Source organism: Paramormyrops kingsleyae, chromosome 6 (assembly GCF_048594095.1).
Source record: "Paramormyrops kingsleyae isolate MSU_618 chromosome 6, PKINGS_0.4, whole genome shotgun sequence".
NCBI lineage: Eukaryota > Metazoa > Chordata > Actinopteri > Osteoglossiformes > Mormyridae > Paramormyrops > Paramormyrops kingsleyae.
Window position 1 is genome coordinate 34,745,110 of NC_132802.1, and position 25,510 is coordinate 34,770,619.

At 42.1% G+C, this 25,510-nt stretch overlaps 1 protein-coding gene across 4 annotated transcripts in view; it reads left to right on the top strand.

The window, feature by feature from the left end:
* Positions 1–25,510, top strand: part of bsna (bassoon presynaptic cytomatrix protein a) — a 139,405-nt gene that overhangs the window by 91,647 nt on the left and 22,248 nt on the right. For 2 of the 4 annotated variants that reach the window (XM_072713119.1, XM_072713120.1), the window contains exons 4-8: positions 10,282–10,785; positions 12,029–19,090; positions 19,248–19,322; positions 19,944–22,239; positions 22,669–23,534. In XM_072713119.1, the coding sequence (XP_072569220.1) occupies positions 10,282–10,785; positions 12,029–19,090; positions 19,248–19,322; positions 19,944–22,239; positions 22,669–23,534 (10,803 nt within the window). The remainder of the gene's footprint in view (positions 1–10,281; positions 10,786–12,028; positions 19,091–19,247; positions 19,323–19,943; positions 22,240–22,668; positions 23,535–25,510) is intronic. The other 2 variants (XM_072713122.1, XM_072713121.1) reach the window with 2 other exon arrangements.

Below are 25,510 nucleotides of genomic sequence, written 5' to 3' on the forward strand. Positions count from 1 at the left end.
TTTTTCTGTTTCACACATACTGTTACATTTATAGTAAATTCTACCATATATGTATTGTGTAGGGGTGACATAGTGGCACAGCATTTGCCTAATACCTCTAGGTCTGGGGTTCGAGTCTCTGCCCTAGCTCTATATGTGTGGAGTCTGCATGTTCTCCCTGTGTTTTTGTGACTTTTGTCAGTTTTGTACATAATGACTTGGACTCCGACTAGAGGTAGAGGCTTAACTCATCAATTTGGCTTTTGATGACGTCAGATTTGACATTAGGCTTATTGTAAGCCAAGAGAATAGAGTGACACCTCTTCTATGGATCACTTAAGTGATGTCCATAATTTGACATATGCAGTGAGCTATATTTACACTAGTGTTGATGAAAAAAGTTATTCAGTCCCTAAATGTCCCCAGATGTCTATGAGAGCCTATGGTAAGACCAGTTTGACTTTTTAGATTAGATTAGACTTTATTAATCCCACAATGGGGAAACTCAGCAGCAATAATGATTTAATAATGATTTGATTTAATAGAATCAAGCTAGATCTTTTATATGAAGCTAAATCTTTTACATGTGCACTTCAGACAAGCCTCAAGCATTGCAGTCCTAAAATTCATATAGAAAATGTCCATCAGTTTCATATTCTTCTGTCACTTTCAGGGAAGTCCGCAATCACAGTTACACAGAAAGTTCTTTGTAGGGTGACTTGGAATAAACATCATTAAACTACCCTTACCCCAGGAAAGAAAAGCTCATTTGAAAGGAAGTGATCCCTCATTGCTTGCCAGCCTCTGTTTAATTACAGCTGAGACCTTTGATCAAATGTTTGCACTGCACTTTCTTGTCACTCCCCTTCTGAAGTTGTAGTTTTCTTTGGTGAACAGGAGAGTAACCCTATTAAATGGGCCCTGTATTGCCAGATATGTGCTCTTCAGAGAGATGCCAGCTATCCTCTGGCTTTGCTGTGTCATGTAGCGTCCACAGATTTCTCAAGAACTCACTATTGGGTTCTCTGCTACCATCCTGACTGAGGAGCAGGCAGAAATACACACACACACGCACAGACACACACACACAGAAGTTTGTAATTATATCTTTGTGGGGACTCTCCTTTCATTTCTATGGGGAAAAACTCCACTCACTTCTACGGGGAAATAAGCCGTGATGACTTTAACCCCTACCCAGCCCTAACTTTAAGCATAAGTAACCAAACAAAAGATGAGATTTTTTGGCATTTTTACTTTTTTGATTGCATTCACAGATTTTTATAAGATTGGGGTTATCCAAATGGCGACCTGAAAAATGTCCTCAAAAGTAAGGAAATTTCAAGTTTTACCACACTCTGGGGACATTTTGGTCCCCAAATGTGATCTGTGCAAACCCCCATACACATGCACCCACGTGCACACACACACACACACGACATGTGTGTGTGTGTGCGCACGCACACGCAAGCACACACACAAATAAAAATGAACACAAAGACGGCCTTCTCACATGGTTAGAGATTATTGGGGATACTGCCCATCATATCCTGAGCACCCCTTGGGAATGTGTATTCCTCTATTATTAATGCAACACCTTTGTCACATGATGACTAAGCAGCCATTTTGGTGTCTCTAGATTAAATGCTAGCCGACCAAAATGAAATTTCACAGCTGCTCCTCACTGTTGAATGAATGAGGCAATAAAGAATCACGTTAGACTTTTTACAGTTTTACATATTGTGATAAAAACAGGAGCAAAATATTTGATATTATTGAGCATTGGTTTTTATTGTTTGGTTAAATCTTGGTTTCACCAAACTTAATAGTTTGAAATGTATAATCTCACAGATAGAAAAAAGGGATGCAAAATGACACGTGATGCTGCTTGACATGTGTTTGTTGTCATCAGCTATTAAATGCCTGATAAGGCTCTGGTTGCAGATAATTATGTTCTGCACTAAAATCATATGCTCTCTAGTTCTGTTACTTACTATTGATCATTGCTTTAGGTATGACCGACATTGAGTTCCACTTCATTTGAAAGAAAATCTTAATTTACAATTCAAGCCAAGCAGCAAAGTGTCTCCTGCCATTCTGTGTTCTGCAGAGACACAGGCACCTTGAAACATTGCAGGCTTCAAAACAAAGACTGCATTCAGAAACTATAGTAGTTCCCTCGTTTGATCGCCGCAGGGAGTAAAATATGTAACTTTAGCCTTGACCTCAACCATTCCTGCGCAGCCAATTTGTATGTCAGTGGTGTCTAAACTTTTTTACACTGCAAATTACTTTTATTACGAGGGGAGTTACCAAACCATGGGGGGGCGGGGGGGTCCATTGTCTGTAATCTATCTTTGGTTACATTACATATAGGAAGGGACTGGTGGCTCAAAACATCAAAGCATTACTCATCCTCTTGCTTTCCTACAGGTCTGACACATTCTCATCCACTCTCATTTTTTTACATAACTTCAGTCTGTGTTTGAAGGTTGCCTTTTCACAGTGTTATCTTGCATATACATAAGCACAGTGCATTCATTAGAGGAGGAGGTAAAGTAAAACAATTACCATCATGCCTCAGGAGCTGAAAGACATATCATGCTGTTCCAAACCAAAATGGGAAGACAGTGAATTAGGCTGTTCCAGGGCTCTCCACGTGAGCTGCCCACACAGAGCATTTCCAAATCGTGAGCATTTCAGGGACTGTGTGTGATCTTACTCCTTCCAGAGCCAGAGACGTAAGAAAAAGTGCTGATATATTTTCCCAGGGGCTTAATTTCCCGGATGACGTTTTTGAGCTAAAACTTCACAGGACGGGGGAGGACGCTTTCATCTTACAGGAGGCTTCAGCTCTCATTTTTTCCAGCAGTCATTATAGTCATTTAGCACTCACTTATTTCCAACATGTCTTACAGCAGATTGCAGTTTTCAAGGCTTTATGTTTACTTTTTTAGGGTCAAAGCCCAGCACTTGAACGAACAACAGAGTTAGATGTTCACTCCCTTCACCCAGCAATATTCCCACAATAGTGGTAGGGACATGCCCCTACCCTCCATACCCCTTGCCTTCTGTCATTCTAACTGCTCCTGTAGCTAATCTACTTGTCTTGTCATCCATGATCTGGCAAAGCACGGTGTGTCACTTTCAGACAGTCTTCCTTACCATAATGAAGGACTGAATAATAATAATAATTGTTGCATTCTACGGTGCCATTCGGTGTATCTATTTATAAAGCTGTCATTAGCTGTCATGCTTCTGCGGCCCATTTTTAAACTAAATAAAGATGACGCTCCACAGGCTAAATTTGAAAATAATGATGTCAAAAGTTTCTCTCTGCTTTAAGAGGGATTTATTCCTTTCAACTCTCACTACGACCACAGGAAGGTCAGTGTCCAAGTCTTTATCAGATGAATGCAGATGGGCTAAAGTACCTTTGCTTTACAGCACATGCCACACTCTGATAGCACAGAGACATCCACAAGATCCCGGTTTAAAGGCTGCGATCATTCCCCACTGTACTTTTCCAAAGGACTTCATTAATCTTTCATGCAAGATTGCTTACAGGGAACAAGCATAACTAAAGTGGCCGCATGTTAATTCACTTATAGTGTGAAATAAATAAGTCATAAAACAACAAAAGATCAACTAGATGTCCAGCATTTTCTTTTTAGTTAATTTCATGGTAGATCTAACCTCTATTTATTGCTGCCGTGCGGCTTTTCTTATGTGACTGCTATGAGCTCACGTTAAAAGCATCTTGCATCATGAATGGAGACCTTTATTTGGTTTCATTTTCATTTTTCAGTATTTAAATAGCCTGAATGTCAGATTTCTAAGTTTCCACTTGTTGGGGATCTCATGTAATGGCTGGGAGGGACAAAAACATCAAAAGAGTTGCATTAAACGTCCCTTTTCAAGCCCATAATCATTTTCTTGTTCTCACTCCATCTTTAATTAGCAGCATAATGAGTTTTGGTACATGTTCCAGTGAACTGAGGCCATATTATCAAAGGACCATTACCTTCAAAGATTGCCTGTGGGGGCAGAGCAGTACTTTGCAGGAAGCAGCGGGGTAAAGAAACATGTCTTGTCTCCATATAACTGAAAAAGTAGGATTTTTTTCAGGAGCCATACATAACATATCCATTTAAAGTATATAGGACACATACAAAAGTTATATAACGAATTCTAAGTGCTTGGACAAACTGGTTCTTCATCACCTCGTTCCTGTTTCCCGCCTCGCCGCTCCAGGACTATAAAAGAAGCCCCACAACCCCATCTGATAGCTTTTGCTCGTGCTTGATATCTTTGCTTCGCTTGTGATTATTGTATTTTGACGTCCTGTTACGATCTGTTTTGGCTCTCGATTCTCACTGTTTTGGATTTGGATTTGGTTTTGGTTATTCAGCTTTTGTATTTGTTTACCTGTGTTTTGACTAACGACTATTCTCTTTGGATTACGGTTTAGATTCAGTTGCCTGGTGTTCTTCTCTGTAAATAGCTTGCATATAAAAATATGTGTTAGGGTTGTAGGGAGTGGCTGCCGTTTGTGTTCTGTGCGTAATTCGTTTGTCCCTGTTTTGTGAATAGTAAGAGTAGGTTAGCGATTGTCTTTTGTTTTCACTTTCTTTTGTGTCAGGGGAGTTTTCGTTGATACGCGATTTGGTTAGTTAACTGGTTTCGTTTAATGTTTTGCCCTTTGTCGCTCCTGAAGTTCACCCTGGTGTTTCACATCCCCTATCCCCATATTTTTGAAATACATCCTTTCTTGATTGTAGCCATTTGTGTCAATCCATTTTTTTTTTCCTCTATACCCTTATCCTCCCTTTCCCCTTTTCCCCATTTCCTCATGCTGATCACGTCCCAACCCTAGACCAGGATGAAACAGTAATACACACTGTAATGCTGATATGCTCACCACTGCATATTACATACACAAGCACAACAATACTGTCATCGCAGTTACTTCGTCATAGTGTCCAGACTTGCATTTTATATAATGTAACTCCATTTTAAGCTTCAGACATTGCATGGCTATTGTGCTATCCAGTGATATAATGTTTTTCTGTAAGGTCGATGACATGAGTAAATTCTTATTTAGCGTTGTTTTTATATTTCTTATGTGAATTACGCATCAATTTAGTTGATGGAAATTATTGAAACTGTGTAGTAGCCACTGAATGGCCAAAACAGCTCTATCACTTGTTGTAGGATGCAGTATTACTTTACAAATGTGTATGGTTGTAGTACATTTTGTTATACTTTACCAAAAAATAAATTAATACATAGATATAAATTTAATAATGTATTTTTGAAAGTAATAGTAGGCTTCCCACAATAATGGAACTATAATTCTATGACAGCATCACAGACTCTGGATTTATACGAGACAGACGAAAAAACCCACCCCCGCAGTGAGTGTCTGATTCTGACTTGCTGTAACAGTGATTATAGAAGGCTATACGGATATTCTAGAGACTTGGCAGTATCACAACATGTACAAGTGACATTACCGGTGTGCCTTGATCGAAAAGTCACACTCCTGGAAATGGTTTAGATGCCAGTGTTATTTCTGCTCCCCATACCTGACATCTGTAACTACATCACTTCAGAATGACATTTTCTCTTGATTCTTGGCTATGAGTACATTAAAATATAACCCTTGTAAGAAAGGGCCTTTCTAAACTTTCTTTCCATTGTCAATGTATAGGTGTAGCTGCCTCAATTTAAAAAACATAACAAATCAGGTGAACAGATTAATACTTGTGGTATCCATTAGTATCCAAATGCCAGCGTGCAGGTTATTGTTAATGGAAAACTGTCTTTCATCTGGGAGGTAGCAACTTTTTGCTAGCAACTTCAGGAGTAAGTGGTACATAAATTATTGTTGGTGACTGATTATGTGTGAGAGCGGCATTTTAGTATCCCTTGGGACTGATATAATACTTTCTTAGCTGCATGATATCACATGATATATTCTCCTGCTACTCTTCATCATGATGTTGCTTAGCAGGTGCATTCATCCAAAACAATGCTAATGGTTTTAGCCATTTTACCCAATTTAAAACACCTGAATATTCAATGAAGTGGTTTAAAAGAAACATCCTGCTCGAAGTTACAATATTGCATTTACATTTATTTGTTAGATGCTTTTGTTCACAACGACAAAGAGAGGCAGATAATATGCCGCAACACCTTTTCTACCCTAAGGGACTTGTTATTCTCTGTGTCATGTTTACTTCAACATTAGAAATTGCAAACTATTTGCAGTTTGAAAATGTAACATATGATTCCAAAGCATGCTGCTTAATTTTGGTTAATTTAACAACATCATAGTTGTGCACATGTTCTTAGTTCAAAACATCCTGCTGACTTACAATGACCAAATGTTCATTTAAATAACTATAGATTAGATTAGATTACGTTATGTTACATTACATTAATCGAGAGAACAATTGTGATACAGGTCCTTGTCTACTTACAGTAGCAACTGAAGGCTCAGGATCTTACTATGCACAGGACATCATCAATCCTTACACCCCTGCCAGAACTCTATTATTAGCAATGGCTGGACATTTAATAGCTGATGTCGCGTACATGCACCCCTCCATATCTCACACATTCTGTAGCATTGCCCCCCACTGGTGAAGTCAGCTCCCAACATCCATCAGAACTGCTGAATCACTTCCCTTATTTTAATTCAAACCAAAGACTCAAAAGACCTCGGTTTATTCCACTAAATGTAGTCTACACAGTTTTTTTAGTCCAATGGTAGTTTAAACTACAAAGACCTATTAAAATACTGTAATCGGCATGTTGTCAGTATACTATGTTTTTGTCAGTTTGTGTGTCACTCTGGTTATGTCAGTTAATGTAAGTGGGGATATCTGCTAATTGAATTAAACATAAATTTACAGTGTTGTGCAAAAATCATAGCCAGTCAAAGAAAATCATGTGTAGTGATCTTCTTGATGGTGTAAAACTATCATATTATGTCTCTCAGCTTAGCCATTTCAAAATGTCTCCTGAAGTCACCCCAGTACTTGCAGAAACAATCCAATTCTCTCATGTATTTTTTGACTCAACCACTAACACATCTTGTTTGGCTAATCAATACCTTATTAAGTTATTTAACTAATTAAGTTAAAGAGCTGGTGGTGAAAATTAATGAATACGTATGGAATGACTGAGGTGCCCCTTAGGTTTGGGAGCAGTAACTTTTTGGAGAACAGAAGAAATTCTTGTTAGTTTTTATTGTGCTACTGTTAATTAGCATACTGCTAATTTACTGTTATATTGTGTTCTTTTCTGAGCAAATATACACTTACTGCCAAGATGAATAGCTTAAAAGTTTTCCTTTGACTGCTTAAGACTTTTGTACATTACTGTAGCTTAACGGGTTTATTTTTCTGCTAGTATGCTCAGGGAAAAAAGGTTTGGATATTATTCAGTGACCTTGTTCTCATGTGGTCAAGATGTTATTATGAAACCTGATAAATCAGTGGTGAGGCTGGTACAGTGGTGAAATATACTGTGTAACCGGATCGGTTGGCTACAAGGTTGAAAAGGAGTTGCTCTGCAACCACTGCAGTACACTGCAGGACTGCACATATGTCACTCTGACACCCAATATTGTGCAAAACATTTGAAAAAGCACTTCACTAAAAACCTGCCCTGCGGTGTTCAAGAGTATTGTAACTGAATGTACATTTTGCAAATGTTTGCACTTCCACAGTCTTGCACTATGCTATGACATTCCACTGTCCATCTGTGAAACTATAAAAGGTCTCTACATTTTCTTATCCAGTGTTTGTGTTGCTATATGAAAAACCTGTAGCATGGTGTTAAGGGAAAAAAAATGTCACAGACCAGTTTCAGGTATGATAAAAAATAGCCCTGTAATGGTGTTGCGGGGGAAATATTGGCTGGCAGAAAGAATGAGTAATACATAAATGCTCATTTTGATTTACTTTGAGAGGTATTTCTTAAGGTCTGAAAGGCATTGCTCTGCTTGTGAAGGCCACAATTGCACTTTTATTGTGATGGTTTTTGGTATTTCAAACAAGCAGCAAGTCAACACTCTCTAAAGTAGGATAATTTTACCATTGTAAATATCTTAGGTTGTCGCAGTAATGGGGTTGGGGCATTGTAGAAATTCAGCAGGGTGTAAACTGAATATGTAGTAAATAATTCACACAAAATACACACACACAAACACAAATAATATTTTTGTCCTTTCCACGCTGTTACAGGTCAATGATCGGCAGCCTCAAATTGACAGCAGAATTGAAACATTTTAGTTATACTTTTGGATGTCTGTTGTAAAACATTAGTTGGTATTATTGAATCTTAAGATAAGTCTAAAATCTGATGTGACTTTGTATTGTGTTTCCGTGACTGTTGAAAGTCTACTCCAATTAGATAGGAGGTCTTGAGACTTTCATCACATAGTGATGAGTAAAGAACTTTTATTGTTAAACCCAAAACAGAGATGTTCCTTGATCAATATTGCTTTATTTTTCATCAGTCTGTCATAGCCATGATAGCATAACTCATCATTGTAAGCTTGTGGAAGCTTTGATCATCAGAAGGGGAAAGTTGTTGAGTCATGAAAATGCTTTTATCTTCCCATTAACAGTCAGGTTTTCTTTCCCAAGAATTTGCATTTTGTCTTTCCCTTAATTATTGAATGTTATGGCGTCCTTCTTGTCTTCAGTTAACAGGAATTACATCCTCACAGAGTCAGGGTATATTCCTGTCTGGAACAGTGCAGACTGGAACTGGCTTCTGGTCTCTCCCCAACCCTACATAGAATATCTAAATGAAACATGGATAGATGGAAATAAGGATTAATATATTTATCTAATATTTAAAATCCAATACAACTTTTTGGTTTAACTCACGAGCAGCCAAAATGGATTCATTTATAATCGAAATAGTTCCATTAGTTCCATCTCATCGTCTCCTGTCCAGAATCCTATTGACCGTGTGTGATACCATCAGTGATCTGTAACAGAATTGTCCACTGAAGGCATCACTATTTTCCATATTATATTTGATTGTATTTCTGTTATTTATTGAAGCTGAGTAAAGAATGCACTGATAATATCAGACTATACGTTGCAACTCTGAGAGAACCCTGTTCTTGAAAGTTAATAGATTTTTGAATGTATGATTTTCTGTATTTCATGGAATTGCCACAGACATTAATTGTTTAATCATAAATGTTACAGTGACAGACCAAATGCCTTTGTATGTTTTTTGGCTTAATGACTGTTACAGTAATGTAACCGTTGACCTGCTGGGGCCACATTGAAGGCACAGTGGGCGGCACTGTAGCACCTCTGGGTTTGGGGTTTGACTCCTGCCCCTGGCTCTATTTGTGTGGCATTTCCATTTCCTCATCAGTGTTTGTGCAGATTTTCTCCTATAGTCAAACAACGTGAGATTAGGTGGACTGATGTCTCTGCATTGCCTTAGAGTGTGATTGTCTGGCCCTATGATAGATTGGCATCCCATGTAGAGTGTCCCCTGCCTTGTGTCCTGCATTTCCTGGTTGTAGGCTCCAGGTTTACCATGACCCTGCACTGCATAATATGCTATAGAAGATCAGTGGATGGATGGATGGATGGATGAATGGATGTCTACCCACTTGTGGCACATTCATATTCATTATGCTGTGTAATATGAGGCATGGGGGAGTATTTTTTTTTATATTATTTTGACTATTTAAAAACATAAATACAATTTGTTTGGGATTCAGAACATTAATTTTATGCAAATTTTCTGTTTCTAAAGGTTCTAAATTATTATCTGGAATTAACCAGACCTTATTCTTCCGTCTTGATTAAGATACCACATTTCATAGCACTAAAGAAGTAGGCACTCTGTCACAAATGTGTATTCTATAAAATATACAAAGTGCCAGATACTATTTTTGCAGTATATTTAGGCGTTAACATTTTGTTAAAAAATATAATATTCTTTTTCCATTTTCTGAAACCAAAAAGGAGAGTGATATAATTATAGTAACTTAAAAAATTATGGTAACACTTTGCATTTAACTGCACCTTTATAATGCATTTATAATGCATTCATAAGCGGCATGTAAGTATACCTTGCCCTGAATGTTCTATGATTGCATTTTAAAGGTAGCTAATGTATAGCATTAAGAAAATTGTGCATTCAAAGATGCATCAAGTTCCTTGGCTTTTCATTAATTTGGTTGAAATTAACTGTAGAAATTCCACAGTGGTCATAAAATGAATTCATGCTTTTTATTTTTTCACTGCTTTTTTACAGAAGGAAGAATGGCTCTGCTTGAATTGTCAAATGCAGAGATTAATGTCTGGTGGTCTGGGAGATATGCCACCTCCTGTTTCTCAGCTGCCGCCAAAGCAGCCGCCTGCAGGATCACCTCGACATCAGCCAGTGGCCAATCAGCAGCAGATGCAGCAGCCGTCACAGCAGAAACCCCCAACCCAGCAACAGCAGCAGCAGCAGCAGAAGCTTCCAGCTGCTTCAGGAAGTGGCCCGCTCCCCTCAGCAGTGAAGCAGCCTGCAGAGGCACGACATGACACCACACCACACCATGCCACACCTGCAGTCAATGGAGAGGCTCAAAGACAGCCTAAGACCACAGAGAAGGACAAGGCTATGCCAAAACAAGACAAAGAGGCTGTTGCTGTGACACCTTCCAAAGACATCAAATTGGCACCAAAGAAGGGGACACCAGAACAGATCATAACAGCACCTGTGGTCAAAGACATGAAAAAAACAGAGTCTCAGAAGTCTAGGCATCATGATGTGAGTAGTTTTATATCAGCCTATACAGCCTAAGTGCAAAAGAAGGATGATAGATACTATATGCTCTTTGTTTTTTGGTTTGTTGCTAGGATACTAAATGCAATGCAGCATACAAACAAAGATCAAAACCTAAACAGTGTAGCAATTGCAAAAAGTTGAGTTATTTCTCTTCCATTTCTCTCTTCTGGATTTGTTTTCAAAAATGTAAAATAACACTGATGAAGTAGATGGCAACTAAACAGACTAAAACGATGAAGGATTATTGGTTTGCTTGTGTGTTAACCTTCATTAAAAGAAAAATCCAAAGTACAGTGGTACCTTGGTTTACGAGCATAATTCGTTCCGGAAACATGCTTGTAATCCAAAGCACTCGTATATCAAAGCGAATTTTCCCATTAGAAATAATGGAAACTCATATGATCCGTTCCACAACTCAAAAATATTCATATAAAAATTATTAATACAAAATATAAAGTAAAAATACATAAAACAAATTAACCTGCGCTTTACCTTTGAAAAGAATCGTGGATGGTGTGAGGGAGACGAGAGAGGGGAAGAGGAGGGTTATTTTGTAGGACGACTTTCACTATAATTAACGGAATCACTGCTATCTGTTGGCTCACTGGAATCTTTTTCTGTTTGTGTGACTTTAATTAACAAGGAAGCCGATTTTGCCTCCTTTTCGATTTAGCAAAAATATGGACATTGCATTGTCGTTCAACAGATTCATCGCTCGCACTGCTACGCCCTTATTAAGGTGGTGCTTTTCTACTAAATTTTTACTATACGAGTGAGGCATGCCGACTGAGACCGAGCATGGGAGACGATTACCCACAATTCCGCAGCGTGAGAAAGTGAATAACCATTGATTCAGTTGTGATGACGTGCGCTCGGCGTCAAAACAAGAAGCACACGCATGTGCTTCCTATTTTGAAGCCGAGCGCACGTAAAAACAAGAAAAACAAGGAGCGCATGTGTGCCATATGATTTTTGATGATACTTGGCGCTCATAAACCAGGACTTGCTCGGTTTCCAAGTCAAAATTTATTAAAAATCTTTGCTGGTCTTTTGGAACACTCATAAAACCGCGTTACTTGTAATCCGAGGTTCCACTGTATTACAAACATCAAATTATCACATTCAAATTAGTTAAAATAAAATGTACATAAATAATATGTGAAAATTGAAATCAACATATTGTTATTCTGACTTTAAGTCTGTATTCTACATTTTTGTTTTTAAGGAGACCACTAAGTCCAGCACCCCGGATCTTTCACGGAGTCCTCAGAGTCAGAGTGATACAGGCTATTCCTCTGATGGGATCTCCAGCTCTCATAGTGAAATCACAGGACTGATCCAAGAAGAGGAGATGAAGCTGAGTGAGAGGGGTATTGGTGAGCAAAGCCCCCCGAGCCCATCTGAGATAACAAAGCTTGAGAGCTCCATGCGACCTCTGCTGGAATCAAAGTCCATCTCTGATCAGGAGCAGAAGAAGGAACGGGGGAAGCACCAACGTGACTCTAGGGAGGTTGATGATAAGAAGCAGCGTCCACGATCTCTGTCCATCACCCCAGAGGCATATGACTCAGACGAGGAGCTGGAAGACATCCTTGAGGAGGATGAGGACCCAATTGACTGGGAGGACCAACATGACCTCAGCGAATGTCCAGGAGAGTCCTCAGATGATTTTAGCAGTAAACTGCGTCATGACTACGTAGAAGATAGTAGTGAAAGTGGTTTCTCTCCTATACCTGGCAGGTCAAGAAAATCAGAGAAAGAAATGACAGATGAAGAGTTCATGAGGCGGCAGATCTTGGAAATGAGTGCTGATGAGGACATTAATGATGAAGATGATGAAGAATATAGTTACCAAAAACCAAAAAAGATGCATAAGCACAGTAGCGATTCTGGGAGAGAGAAACGCAGACTCACACATCACTCAAGCAGCTATGAAGAGGACAGTAAAGGAGGTGATGATGGCTACCAGGGTGCTGGTGAAGATGGAGAGGAAGATATTATGTCCTCACAAGGAGGGTTACGCCGTTTCAAAACCATTGAGTTGAACAACACAAGCAGCTACAGCCGTGATATGGAGCTTAGCAATGAGAATGACCTTAGCTTAGACCGTGAACCAGAACTGGAAATGGAGAGTCTGACTGGCTCTCCTGAGGAACGATCAAGAGGGGAATATTCTTCAACTCTTCCAGCAACTACACCAAGTTATACATCTGGTACGTCTCCAACATCTGTGTCTTCCATGGAGGATGATAGTGACAGCAGTCCCAGTCGTAGACAGAGGCTTGAGGAAGCCAAACAGCAGAGGAAAGCCCGGCATCGGTCTCATGGCCCACTTCTTCCAACCATTGAAGATTCATCTGAGGAAGATGAGCTGAGGGAAGAAGAGGAACTGTTACGAGAACAGGAAAAGATGAGAGAAGTAGAGCAGCAGAGGATTCGGAGCACTGCTCGAAAAACTAAAAGGGACAAGGAGGAGTTGAGAGCACAAAGACGTAGGGAACGATCCAAGACACCTCCAAGTAACCTTTCCCCAATTGAAGATGCATCTCCTACAGAAGAACTGAGACAGGCAGCTGAAATGGAGGAACTTCACAGATCTTCCTGCTCAGAATACTCACCATCTATTGATTCTGAGGCAGAAGGTTTTGAAATGATAGCTTCCAAACTGTATAAGTCTGGGAGTGAGTATAATTTACCAACATTTATGTCACTCTACTCCCCAACTGAAAAACCCACTACTACCACCTCTTCTTCATCCAGCAAGCCACTGAAAAGTGCTGAAGAGGTCTATGAGGAAATGATGAGAAAGGCAGAGATGCTGCAAAAACAGCAGAAGCAGCAAACACAAGTGAGACAAGGACAGCAATATGACAATTCACATCAGCAGGAGGAATTAAGACATGAGCAGGAACAGTATGAGGATGAATATGATTACAACAATCTTGATCAAAGTGGCTATGACAACAATGTGTCTCAGACTGGTGACATCTATGAGGAGATTCGTCAAACATCTCAAAACATCACAAAAATGCACCAGTCTTCCACCCATGAGCTAAAACAGCAGAAAGTAGATCAAATGGAAATAGATGACTCTTACCCAGACAAGCAGCTTTTAGATACTGGTTCAGCTTTTGCTAAATTACTTGAACAAAATAATGCCCTCCTAACTCCAGGGACTAGTCCAACTCAGCTTTCAGCACCTGTCTCATTTGTCTCCACGGGAACAGAGACCAGTGTAACAGTAGTAAGAGGGATTCCTGATGTTCGAGTAACACAGCATTTTTCAAAAGAAGGACAGAGAGAAAAAATTAGGAGTCAAACTAAAAGCAGTGGTATACCTGCTGTTGCAACCACCATTGCTTCATACGGAAGCTATATTAGAGATACAGCAACTGTTTCCCAAACTGTAGTCAGTCAAACTGCAACCACAACACAATATAGTCGCCAGACAGTTACTCCCTCAAATGTTTCCAGCAAAATAGCAGAGATAACTCAGGCCTACAGTCAGAGAGAAAGTGCTGGAAAAAGGGTTGCAGAAAACAGAGGTATTCAAGCAACATCCTCTGATCGAGAAAATGAATCGCTAACATCTAAAGTTTATTCCTATTTTAAAGGATCAAGCCCTCCTCTTTCCCCATCTGGCTCTCCTACACAGAGCCCTAAACGCTCTCCATCCAGAACTGCAACAGCTGAGTTCTCTACACAAACATTCATTACTGCTATGTCAGTGGCTCCTACTAGTCCTAGTGCCACATCTCCTGTTACGGCACAAGGAACCCAGACACCACACAGAGTTTCACCACGCCTTTCTAGACAACAGTCCTCTCAAGAGTCTCCATTTATAGTAATAACATTAGGCTCAGAGCCAACCAGCCCTAGTAAGCCTGTAACTGTTAATTCCTCGACTTCTCCCATTTCATCACCAACAAAGAGTCATCAGCTAACATTTCATGCTTATGCTGAAACAAGTCCCCCAGCATCGCCACCTTACCATTCTCCACAACACACCATTTATAAGACAAAGATGGTGGAAAAAGTAAATGCTGGCACAAGCATGGTAACTACAGCAAGCACTTACAGTCGAGGATCATTGTCTATGGAAAATATCTCCTTGTGTAGAATTTCTACTGTTCCTGGAACTTCCAGAGTGGAACAAGGCCAAATGTTACCTAGTAGCAGTTTAGTTGACTTGAGAACCATATCAAAACCAACTCCAGTAATCATGACAGATCAGGGGATGGATTTAACATCTTTGGCAACAGAAACACGCAAGTACTCCATGGGTGTTGATGGAAGCCCTAATCATAATTGCACAGCTGTTCAACCACTTATAATGAACTTAAATACCCAGGAACATCCACATGTTGGAGTGTCAACAGCTACAACAGTGAGTATCACAGTCGCAGCCTCCATGTTCATATCACAACCAAAGCAACCTGTCATTTATGGAGATCCTCTTCAGAATCGAGTAGACCTTGGCCAAGGAATGGGTCCGGCAGTGTGTCTGGCTCAGAACAAGCCACCGGTAACTGATCCTTCCATCCCGAAGATAGATGCTAAATTAGAAGACTTGAGCATTCAGCAGCAACAACTGCTGAAACAGCAGCAAAAATTGCAGCAGCAGCAACAGCAGCTAGAACAACAGCTACAGCAGCATCATCAGCAGCAGCATCAGCTTCAGCAGCAGCAGCAGGCAGCATCCTTTTCAAGATTTAACCTTGCTAATCAAGTTCAACCACTGATTAAGAAAGATTTGCTAGTGAGTCAGACTAGCACTACTAAGGCTGTGGTAAGTGCAATTCCCAGGGCATCCCCTCTTTCTGATCAAGCTGCAACTGGCCTTTCTCAAGATATTTATGGTGCTGGGACCTTGGACCTTAAGACTAAACACAATGTCATGAATTTGTCTACGGTTAAACCTCAAGTTATGATGGTGCAATTGGACAATACTTCACGAGTGCCAATGAGCCAACTGGTTAAATCAGAAGAAACTGCAGATGCAATTGATTTAACTGGTCAGATCAAAGCAGACAATCAGGTGGCTTGCTGTGATGTTGTGTATAGACTACCCTTTGGTGGAAGTTGTAGTGGAGGCCCCTTTACTCAGAAGCCAAAAGCAGCAGAGAAAACTCAGACAGCAGAAGCTGTGCAGAGTACCCATCCTTCTTCAGAGTTATATGGGAAAAGAATGCAAGAGTCTGGACCAGAAAACCTTCAATATGATCAATTGCCATTGAATGAGGGGTTACCACCATCCATTTCAGACACTAATCTTTCAGAAACTGGAATCCATTACTACCAGACAAAGAATGATTCTAATTTGCAAGGTTCTGGAGAATTAGCTATGGATTTAAGCACTATGAAACAAACTTATGAAGGGGGTTACCTTGGCATGGGTACGCAGTATGGATCCTACACAGATCTTCGTCACCAGGGAGATGTCACAGGTCAATCCTTACCTATACGGCGCTATGGCTCCATGTCAAACATTAACACTGACTCCAGCTATTCTTCACGTGAAATTTCTGGTACCCAGGAAGCTAATTTAGCCCAGTATAGTGCCACTACTGCCAGAGAAATCAGTCGAATGTGTGCAGCTCTGAATTCAATGGACCAGTTTGGTGGGAGATATAGCAGTAATCCAGAACTTTTGCAGTATGGCTCTCCAAGGGGAGTTGGTCCTGAAGGTGCACTCAACCTGCAAGGCATAGCATCAATAAGAGCCAGTTTGATGTACGGTACCGACGGGAGGAAGACTAATCAACCTTATGTTAATCTAGCAGGCATAAGGCAAGCAGGCCTGAGAGCACTGCACCCATCTTCAATCAGGGCTGCAGATGGCATGATATACTCTACAATTAACACCCCTATTGCCTCTACCTTGCCAATCACAACCCAGCCTGCATCTGTACTACAGCCAATGCTTAGAGGAGTTTACAGACCTTATCCTGCAACTACTATGACAGCTGTACCTTTAGCTAGTCTGACCAGAATGCCTGTTGTAACTCCAAGGATGCCTCTGTCCTCACAAAGGCCTTACCGATATCCTCCTCCTAACCGTTTCCCAATTGCCACTGGACCTGTAACTGTACCAGCTACAAATATAGTTGAAGACACTCCTGTATATCTAGGAAAGCCATCAGTGACTACTTCAGCAACTACTACAATGGGAACTGCTGCTCCTCTTCAGGTTACTCAAACTGCAAGCCACTTAGGTGGACTTGCACCAAGTATGCCTGCTACATTAGTGCCATCTGTGATTCCATCCGTTGTACCTACAAACCAACAACCACAACTACATCACACAATGCAACTTTCACAATCACAAATGCCAACTCAAATGCTAGTACAGCAGCAAATTCAACCTCAGGTTCAGCCACAAGTACCACCCCAGATGCAACAACAAATTAAATTGCCAACTCAATCTCCAGCTCATCATCAAATGCCAATACATCCCCAAATGCAAAGCCCAGCTCACTCTCAAATGCTAACCCAAGCACACATACAACATCAAGCTCCACTCCCACATCAAAGTCCACATCCTCGAATCCAACCTCAAACTCAACTTCCTACAGCTCTAACACAGCCCCAGACACAACCACAAACACAACTTCAAGCCCAAACCCAGTTGATTACTCAAGCTGCAACAGCCCCTGGAACCACTGTTCTTATCAGCAGCAGTAACCTCGAGAAAGAGAAGGAGGAGGAAAGGCTGCGTCGACAACAGGAGCAACTGCTGAATATAGAACGAGAGCGTGTGGAACTGGAAAAACTTCGCCAAATACGTTTGCAGGAAGAGCTTGAAAGGGAGCGTTTGGAGCTACAGCGTCATAGGGAGAAAGAACAAATGTTAGTGCAGCGTGAAATCCAAGAGCTGCAGACTATCAAGCAGCAGGTCATTCAGCAGCAACAAGCTGAGAGGGAGAACCAGTTAGTTATGCAAAGGGAACAGTTAGCACAGCAAAAACAACAACTAGACCAGATCCAGTCACTCCAGCAACAGCTTCAGCAACAGCTTGAGGAACAGAAAAGGCAGAAAACGGCCGCTGTCGCTGCAGCAGCTGTTCAAGGTGGAATACAGGTGGTACCAGTAGCTGGGGAGGGTGCCCCTCAGGGATTCACTATTGACCAAACTGGCAGGATATTACAGCAAGACATGCAGCCTGAGCTACAAAGGACCCAGAATGGACAGTTCTGGCAACCTTGTGGAGATGGCCCAGGTGTTCAAGGATTGATGCCTCCAAGGCCGTTGCCAAGTTCTGCTTCTGAGATGTCACTGAGAAATAATGAAGAACTTCTCGAGACAAGAGCTATGAAGAAAAGAAATTCAATGCCTCGCCTGAGGGATGGGCTGGAAGGAGAATCAAATCAATCTGTTGCGAAAAGGATTGTTGACAGCTGTGTTCAGACTGATGATGAGGATGGAGAAGAGAAATTCTTAATTTCACGACGGAGAAGGACCAGGAGAAGTGTGGACTGTAGTGTTCAAACTGATGATGAAGACAAAGCAGAGTGGGAACAGCCAGTCAGGCGCAGACGTTCTCGATTTTCAAAGCATACTGAGTCTACAGCCGACAGCAAGGCTGAAACCTCCAAAGTTGCATCGTCAAGCATCGCCATCCAGACGATTCGTGACTGTTCATGTCAGACTGAATCAGAGCAGCTAGGGAGAATTTCACCTGCAATCCATATTACTACACCTGACCCAAAAGTTGAAATTGTGCATTATATTTCTGCACCAGAAAGGACTCAGAAGGGGGAGAGTCTTGCTTGCCAGACTGAAACCGATGCCCAAGCTCAAGTACTGATCACACCTCAACTCACTGTACCCACCACCATCAGCCCGTACTCCAGCAGTATCCAAATCATTGGTTCTGGCACAGCAGACCCCCTTTCACCACGACAGCAAGGACTTAGTAAGTTTGAGAGAAGGAAGCCTGATCCACTGGAAATAACTTACCAGTCCCATCATCTGCACAATGAGTCTCTCTCTGGCCTTGTACGTCAGGCTCCCAAGTCACCCCAGGTTCTGTACTCACCCGTCTCTCCACTTTCCCCTCATCGACTGTTGGAAACTTCTCTGTCATCAAGTGAGAGGCTCAACAAAGCCCATGTCACACCTCAAAAGCATTTCATTTCTGAATGTCCCCAACGTCACCAAACATTGCCGAGGCCAATAAAGACCGTACAGCGATCATTGTCAGACCCCAAACCTCTCAGCCCCACTTCAGAGGACACTGCTCGTGCCAGACTCTCCCTGTACCACCAACAAGCTCTGCAAAGCCAGGTAGGTTGGATCAGACAAGTTTTACATACCGGATGCAATCAGAAAAATCAGTAGAGATACCCAAGACAAAACATGAATAAGAATTATATAAACTAATGAAGGCAGTATTTCATCTTGCAAGTTTCTCAGATACTCAGTTGCAACTTTTTTTTTTTAGAAAGAAATTGTGTCACTGCAGAAAGAGAACATCAGAGCCAAATACGAAACATTCATAAGAATGCAGTTCTTATCAGTGAGTGTACAGCAAGTCCCTTTCAATGCCTACAGAAACACCAAACATTGTAAATTACAACTCAACACTACCAATATCTTTGTCGGCTATTTTTGTGGCTAATTTCTCCCCGTTTGGTAAATTGCCTAGTTGATGCTATCAGTTTTCTTTTTAAATGTATTCAAATTATTTATGGTTAATTGTATTTTTGACAATTTAAAATAAAGTTTCTTCAGTTGGAATGTATTTATTTTAGTATTAGCATTTATATGAATATTTTTATGTTGGAAAAATTAGATGTGGGTAAGTGGCCCTTCTCTTTTGTCATGATAAGCAGTGCTATAGAACTCAGTTACTTTTAGTGGGTATTTAGCAATTTCATTGTTTCTATATTTCTAGATATATAAGAACTGTATAATTTCAGAAAGTCAAAAGCGCACACTTAATCCTTGCATTTGGAATGGATAAATAAAAGTACAGATGACAGCTATACAATACATATGTCAAAAACAGTTATAAATGAAATACACATGTCATGAAGGGTTATAAGAGAAATAGAAATAGTTTTAAAAGCAAATTGAGCTGTAGCGTGTAAGGATTACTATGCGGAGCCAACTGATAACATGTATCACTGCCTTTCAGCTTGCTGCCCTACAGCAGAGCTCACTGATGCGGAAAGTGAAGAGAACACTGCCCAGCCCTCCGCCCGAGGAAAGCAACCTCCCCATTGTTACCCATGCCTTGCCTCAGATGTATATGCCAACTCTGACTCAGAAATTTGGGCCCAGACCAATGATGGCCACCAAGCCAAGCCTCCTGAAGGACCTCACACATGAGCTGAAGGTGGTGGAACAGGAGTCCACTAAGCTGCGCAAGCAACAAGCAGAGCTGGAGGAGGAGGAGAAGGAGATTGATGCCAAGCTGCGGTACCTAGAGCTTGGCATCACACAGCGCAAGGAGACACTTGTGAAAGAAAGAGAGAGGAGAGAGCTGGCCTATATCCGCTGCATGGGTGATACCCGGGATTACATGTCAGACAGTGAGCTGAACAATATCCGTATTATGGCTAGCACCTATGAAGGTAATGGGCTTCTTTCAAGACCGAGTACTGCCCCACTCAGTCAGTTCACTCCCGATCTGAACACAGCACAGTATCCCCCTACCTCATCTTTCCTTACCTACCAATACCCACAAAGTCAGTCAGCTCCACAGATAACCCCAACCTATCAGCAAACAGGATTCCAGCCTCCACAATACCCAACAGTTACACAAGCTCTTCCTCTTCCTCAGTCAAGTACCTTACAGACCCACCAACCTCCCCCAAATTATCAGGGCACATTCCCACCTCCCAGCTTCCCCCAGAGTCAACCTAACTATCAAACAGATCTGGGTATGCAACCACCCCACCTGGGATTCCAGCCTCCTCCAGGCCCACCCCCATACCCATCACAGACCCTGCCATACCCCACCCAAACAGGCTTCCAGACTGGCCAGTCTTTCCAACCACAAGCTGAAATCCTTACCGTTCACCAGCGACCACGGCAGACCTCCTTAGCTGACTTAGAGCAGAAAATTCCAACAAATTATGAGGTGATCAGCAATCCCACTGTAGTTGTCACCAACCTAACTCAAGATACTACCTACACCTCCACAACTGTGACTAACACTTATGGACAATATACCACTACTTTAACTAACACGTATGGGCAATATTCCACAACTATGTCTAATAACTATGGACAGTACACTACAACCTTAGCAAATACTTATGGACAGTATAATACAACTATGTCCAACACTTACGGATCATACAAACCTCCAGAGACAACCTTGTCTGACCGGATCCACTCAGTTGACAGTCCATCATCTGCCTATACTTCAGAGGGTGTCTACTCTAACCTTGAGCAAAATGTACCTCGAAATTATGTCATGATAGATGACATTAATGAGCTGACGAAAGAGAGCATGGCTCCATCCTCAGATATGCACAAGACCGACACACTGCAATCCCATGGACACCCTACAAGTGCACGGTATGGAAGTGAGAGCATCTCCACAAGAACAAGCTCCTACGGCAGGACTGAGGAGGAGTCTGAGGAAGACCTGTATGACCACCACAGCAGGGGTAAGAGCACCAGCAGCTACCACCAACGAGGTTCAGACAGTCATGGCCGAATGGGCAGCAGCATGGGTGGGGGAAGCTCATATTACTATGATGACTACAAGCACTCTACACGTAGCAGCTCTGGCATGGGAGTGCAGAAGCATTCCTCTAAAAGTCTGGCTCCAGCTGTCATGTCCTCCAAACGAAGCAAACACAGAAAACAAGGCATGGAGCAGAAGATCTCTAAATTCTCTCCTATTGAAGAGGCAAAAGATGTTGAGTCTGATCTGGCCTCATATACTATAACTACTTCTACTGGTGGTAGCTGCACTGTTGTATCTAGGGCTAAGAAGCTTCAGGACGAGATCACTTATGGGTTGAAGAAGAATGTCTATGATCAACAAAAGTATTATGGCATGTCCAGTCGTGAGGCACTTGAGGAAGATGACCGCATGTACAGCTCCGGACGGTCAAGATCGACAGGCTACGGAATGGACAAGATATCTTCGAGAGATTCGGGCAACCATAGGAGCAAGTCCTACGAGAGGGACACCGTGGATCGCTCACACAGGGGTAGTCACAGCCGTGGCAGGCCCTCTATGCGCTCCCAAACCTCAGAGGAGGAAAGCCCGCTCAGCCCTGTGGGGAAGCTCATGGGCGTTGGACGAGGCTCAGTAGGGCCAGAGCCAGCTGACGCTCGGAATCAGTACGGCTCTAGCCACTCCTTGCCTGATGTGCAGGACCACATGAAGGACCTGCCGAGGAGCCATGTCTACAAACCAGATGATTCTTACATTATAGATGATATGCATTGTGCTGTGTCTGACAGCGAAGGTAATTGGAGCTGAATGCCAAACAATGCCTACCTTAACGTCCCCCACCCAAAAGAAAAATTTGCATGTCAGTGTTGCGTCTTTAAGCAACTAGCTGCTCTTGTCTGAACTGGATGTCAGTGTGAATGCTGTGCCCAGTACTGACACTGCATGTTCCTATAAGTCCGTTTCGTTTGTGTTCTAGCATGTTTCATGCAGCATTGTGTTTTCAAACTATCTAGTAAGTGGGTTTGATGACCTTGTGTAGCTTTCTCATTGTTTGCTATCTTTTGTTGTAGTTCTTTGTTGTCTTTCTTAAATTTGTGGATTTATGGGATTTGTTTCCTGCATGCTATTCATTGTAGGCAATTTATTTTTTCCTGCATGGCATGAGTTTTGCTTCTCCTATTACTAAATATAGCAACTGACTGTTTTTTTTGTGCCTCCAAAGCCTATCATTTGGGACAGGAAGAAACAGACTGGTTTGAGAAGCCGCGGGATGCTCGCTCTGACAGGTCCAGACACTACAGCAGTGGCCACTCATCCTCGCAACGGAGAAACCATGTCAAGCACACATATCACGACTATGATGAACCTCCTGATGAGGATCTCTGGCCACAAGATGACTACGGTCACCCACGCCACTCATCTCGGGACCACAGGCATCACAGTGGCACCTCTGGGAGACATTCCTCTTCTTCACGCCACTCTGAAGAACCCAGATCCTCTAGGTCCTCTAAAGGACACATGAAGGACCCCTCAGTACGCCATGATTCCCGGCAGGTGTCATCCTCTTCTGGAAAAAGGGGTGGGACTGACTCCCGGTCTTCACAGGGCTACCACTCTTCAGATTACCGTGATCCATCGACCCACCACCACTCCAGCCAGAGGTCCCAGAAGCAGCAATCGTCCTCATCCCCCCATCAACAGACATCCAGGAAACAGCAGGATCTACAATCCCACCCATCCTCGTCAAGGCAGCAGGCATCCAGCCAGCAGCAGCGGTCGTCTGGTGGGCCTCCATCTAGCCGGCAGCCTGCCTCGCAGCAGCAGGATGGTCTACAGCCCCAGGGGCAGCAGCAGCCACGCACCCAGCAGCAGCAGCAGCAGCAGCAGCAGCAACAACAGCAGCAGCAACAGCAGCAGCAGCAGCCGCAGCAGCAGCAGCAACCGCCGCAGCCACAGACTTCAACAGCACGACAGCAACAGCCAGCTGGGCCAGCACAGCAACAAGCAACACAGGCTGCACAGATGCAGGCCAAGCCTGGACAGGCTCAGGCTCGGCAGCCACAAACTGGGCCTCAGGCTGCCACTGCGGTGAGTGCGGAAAGCGTTTTCCCCTCTTCTGCATATATAGACTATATTTATTGCTTTACAGTGGGACCCCTGTATCTGCGGTTTCAGTAACTGTGGTTTCAGTTATCCACGGTTTACTGCAGTCCGGAAAAAAAAAATGGAAAATAACAGAAATAAACGGTTCACAAGTTTCAAACCTTGAACCAGGCGAATACAAGCTGCACTATGGTGAAATCTGCCAACTTAGTCTTGCCTAGAACACTTTGGCCCCACAGACATGCATGTCATCAGAACTCTCATCCACTCTGCCTTTAGCGCTTATTTTTTCTGCAAAAAATGAAAAATCTAAATGATAAAATGAAAATACAATGTCCACTTTGCCATTGAGATTTCAGTCTATGCTCAAAAATCCTACCAAAATAAAAAATTTATGAAATTAATGAAATAGCACCTTTTGCATGTTAATTTTCCACTCATCTATGAGTCAGATATGAAATTTCTAAAAATTAAAAAAACTTTTTTGTCTTTTCATTTTCCAATTTGACTTCTAATTTCCTGCTTTGCTTTTTCAAGTTCACAACATGCAAATATATGTTAAGAACGTAAGAAGAACATAAAACATGTTAAAATCTAATGTAGCTCTGATTTAAAGGAACCCAGGGTTTTAGCTTCCACTACACTAGCAGGGAGACTATTCCATACTCTAACTACCCGCTGTGTAAAGAAGTGCTTCCTCAAATTCATTTTAAAATGTTCTCCCACTAATTTCCACTTATGGCCATGAGTTCTAGTACTTAAACTAATATTGAAATAGCCATTTGGCTGAACAGCATCCAGACCCGTTAGAATCTTATAGACCTGGATCATGTCCCCCCTTAGTCTCCTTTGCTCAAGGCTAAACAGATTCAGCTCAGCTAACCTCTCCTCATAAGACATTCCTCTAAGACCAGGAATCATTCTTGTAACCCTATGGTGCACCTTTTCTAAGGCAGCAATGTCCTTCTTAAGGTATGGTGACCAAACCTACACACAATATTCTAGGTGGGGTCTTACCAAGAAATTGTATAATCGTAGCATCACCTCCCATGACTTAAACTCCACACACCTAGAGATATAACCCAACATCCTATTGGCCTTTTCATTGCTTCCCCACACTGGCGAGAGTGGGACATGGAAGCATCAACATGCACACCAAGGTCTGCATTGGAGCAGGGGCAGTGGGCAGAGCCATGGATCACTGTTGCACTTTCTCCATGCAGTTGCTGATTCCGTTGTCCTTGTGTTCCTTGGGCATGGTCACCTGTGTCGCCCAAACTAATGGAAAAGTCATACGTGGCCTTCCATTGTTAAATCCATCCACTTAACCAAAGTGAAACATGATGAACCATATTCTATAACATGGGGAGTACCTTAGATAGAACACAGGAGCAAAATATACTCAGCAAAAAAAGAAACGTCCCTTTTTCAGGACTGTGTATTTCAACAATAATGTTGTAAAAATCTTCATTGTAAAGGGTCTAAACAATGTTTTCCATGCATGTTCAATTAACCATAATCAATTAATTAACATGCACATCCGAATATCACACCTACGTGACAGGTACAGGATGGCCACAACAACTGCCCGAGTCACACCAGGAACACACAAGCCCTCAATCCAGCCTCTCTCAGCCTATTGCGGACAGTCTGAGCACTGATGGAGGGATTGTGTGTTCCTGGTGTGACTCGGGCAATTGTGGTGGCCATCCTGTACCTGTCACGTAGGTGTGATATTCGGATGTACCGATCCTGTGCAGGTGTTGTTACACGTGGTCTTCCACTGCGAGGATGATCAGCTGTCCTTCCTGTCTCCCTGTAGCGCTGTCTTAGGCTTCTCACAGTGCGGACATAACAATTTATTGCCCTAGCCACATCAGCAGTCCTCATGCCTCCTTGCAACATGCCTAATGCACGTTCACGCAGATGAGCAGGGACCCTGGGCATCTTTCTTTGGGTGT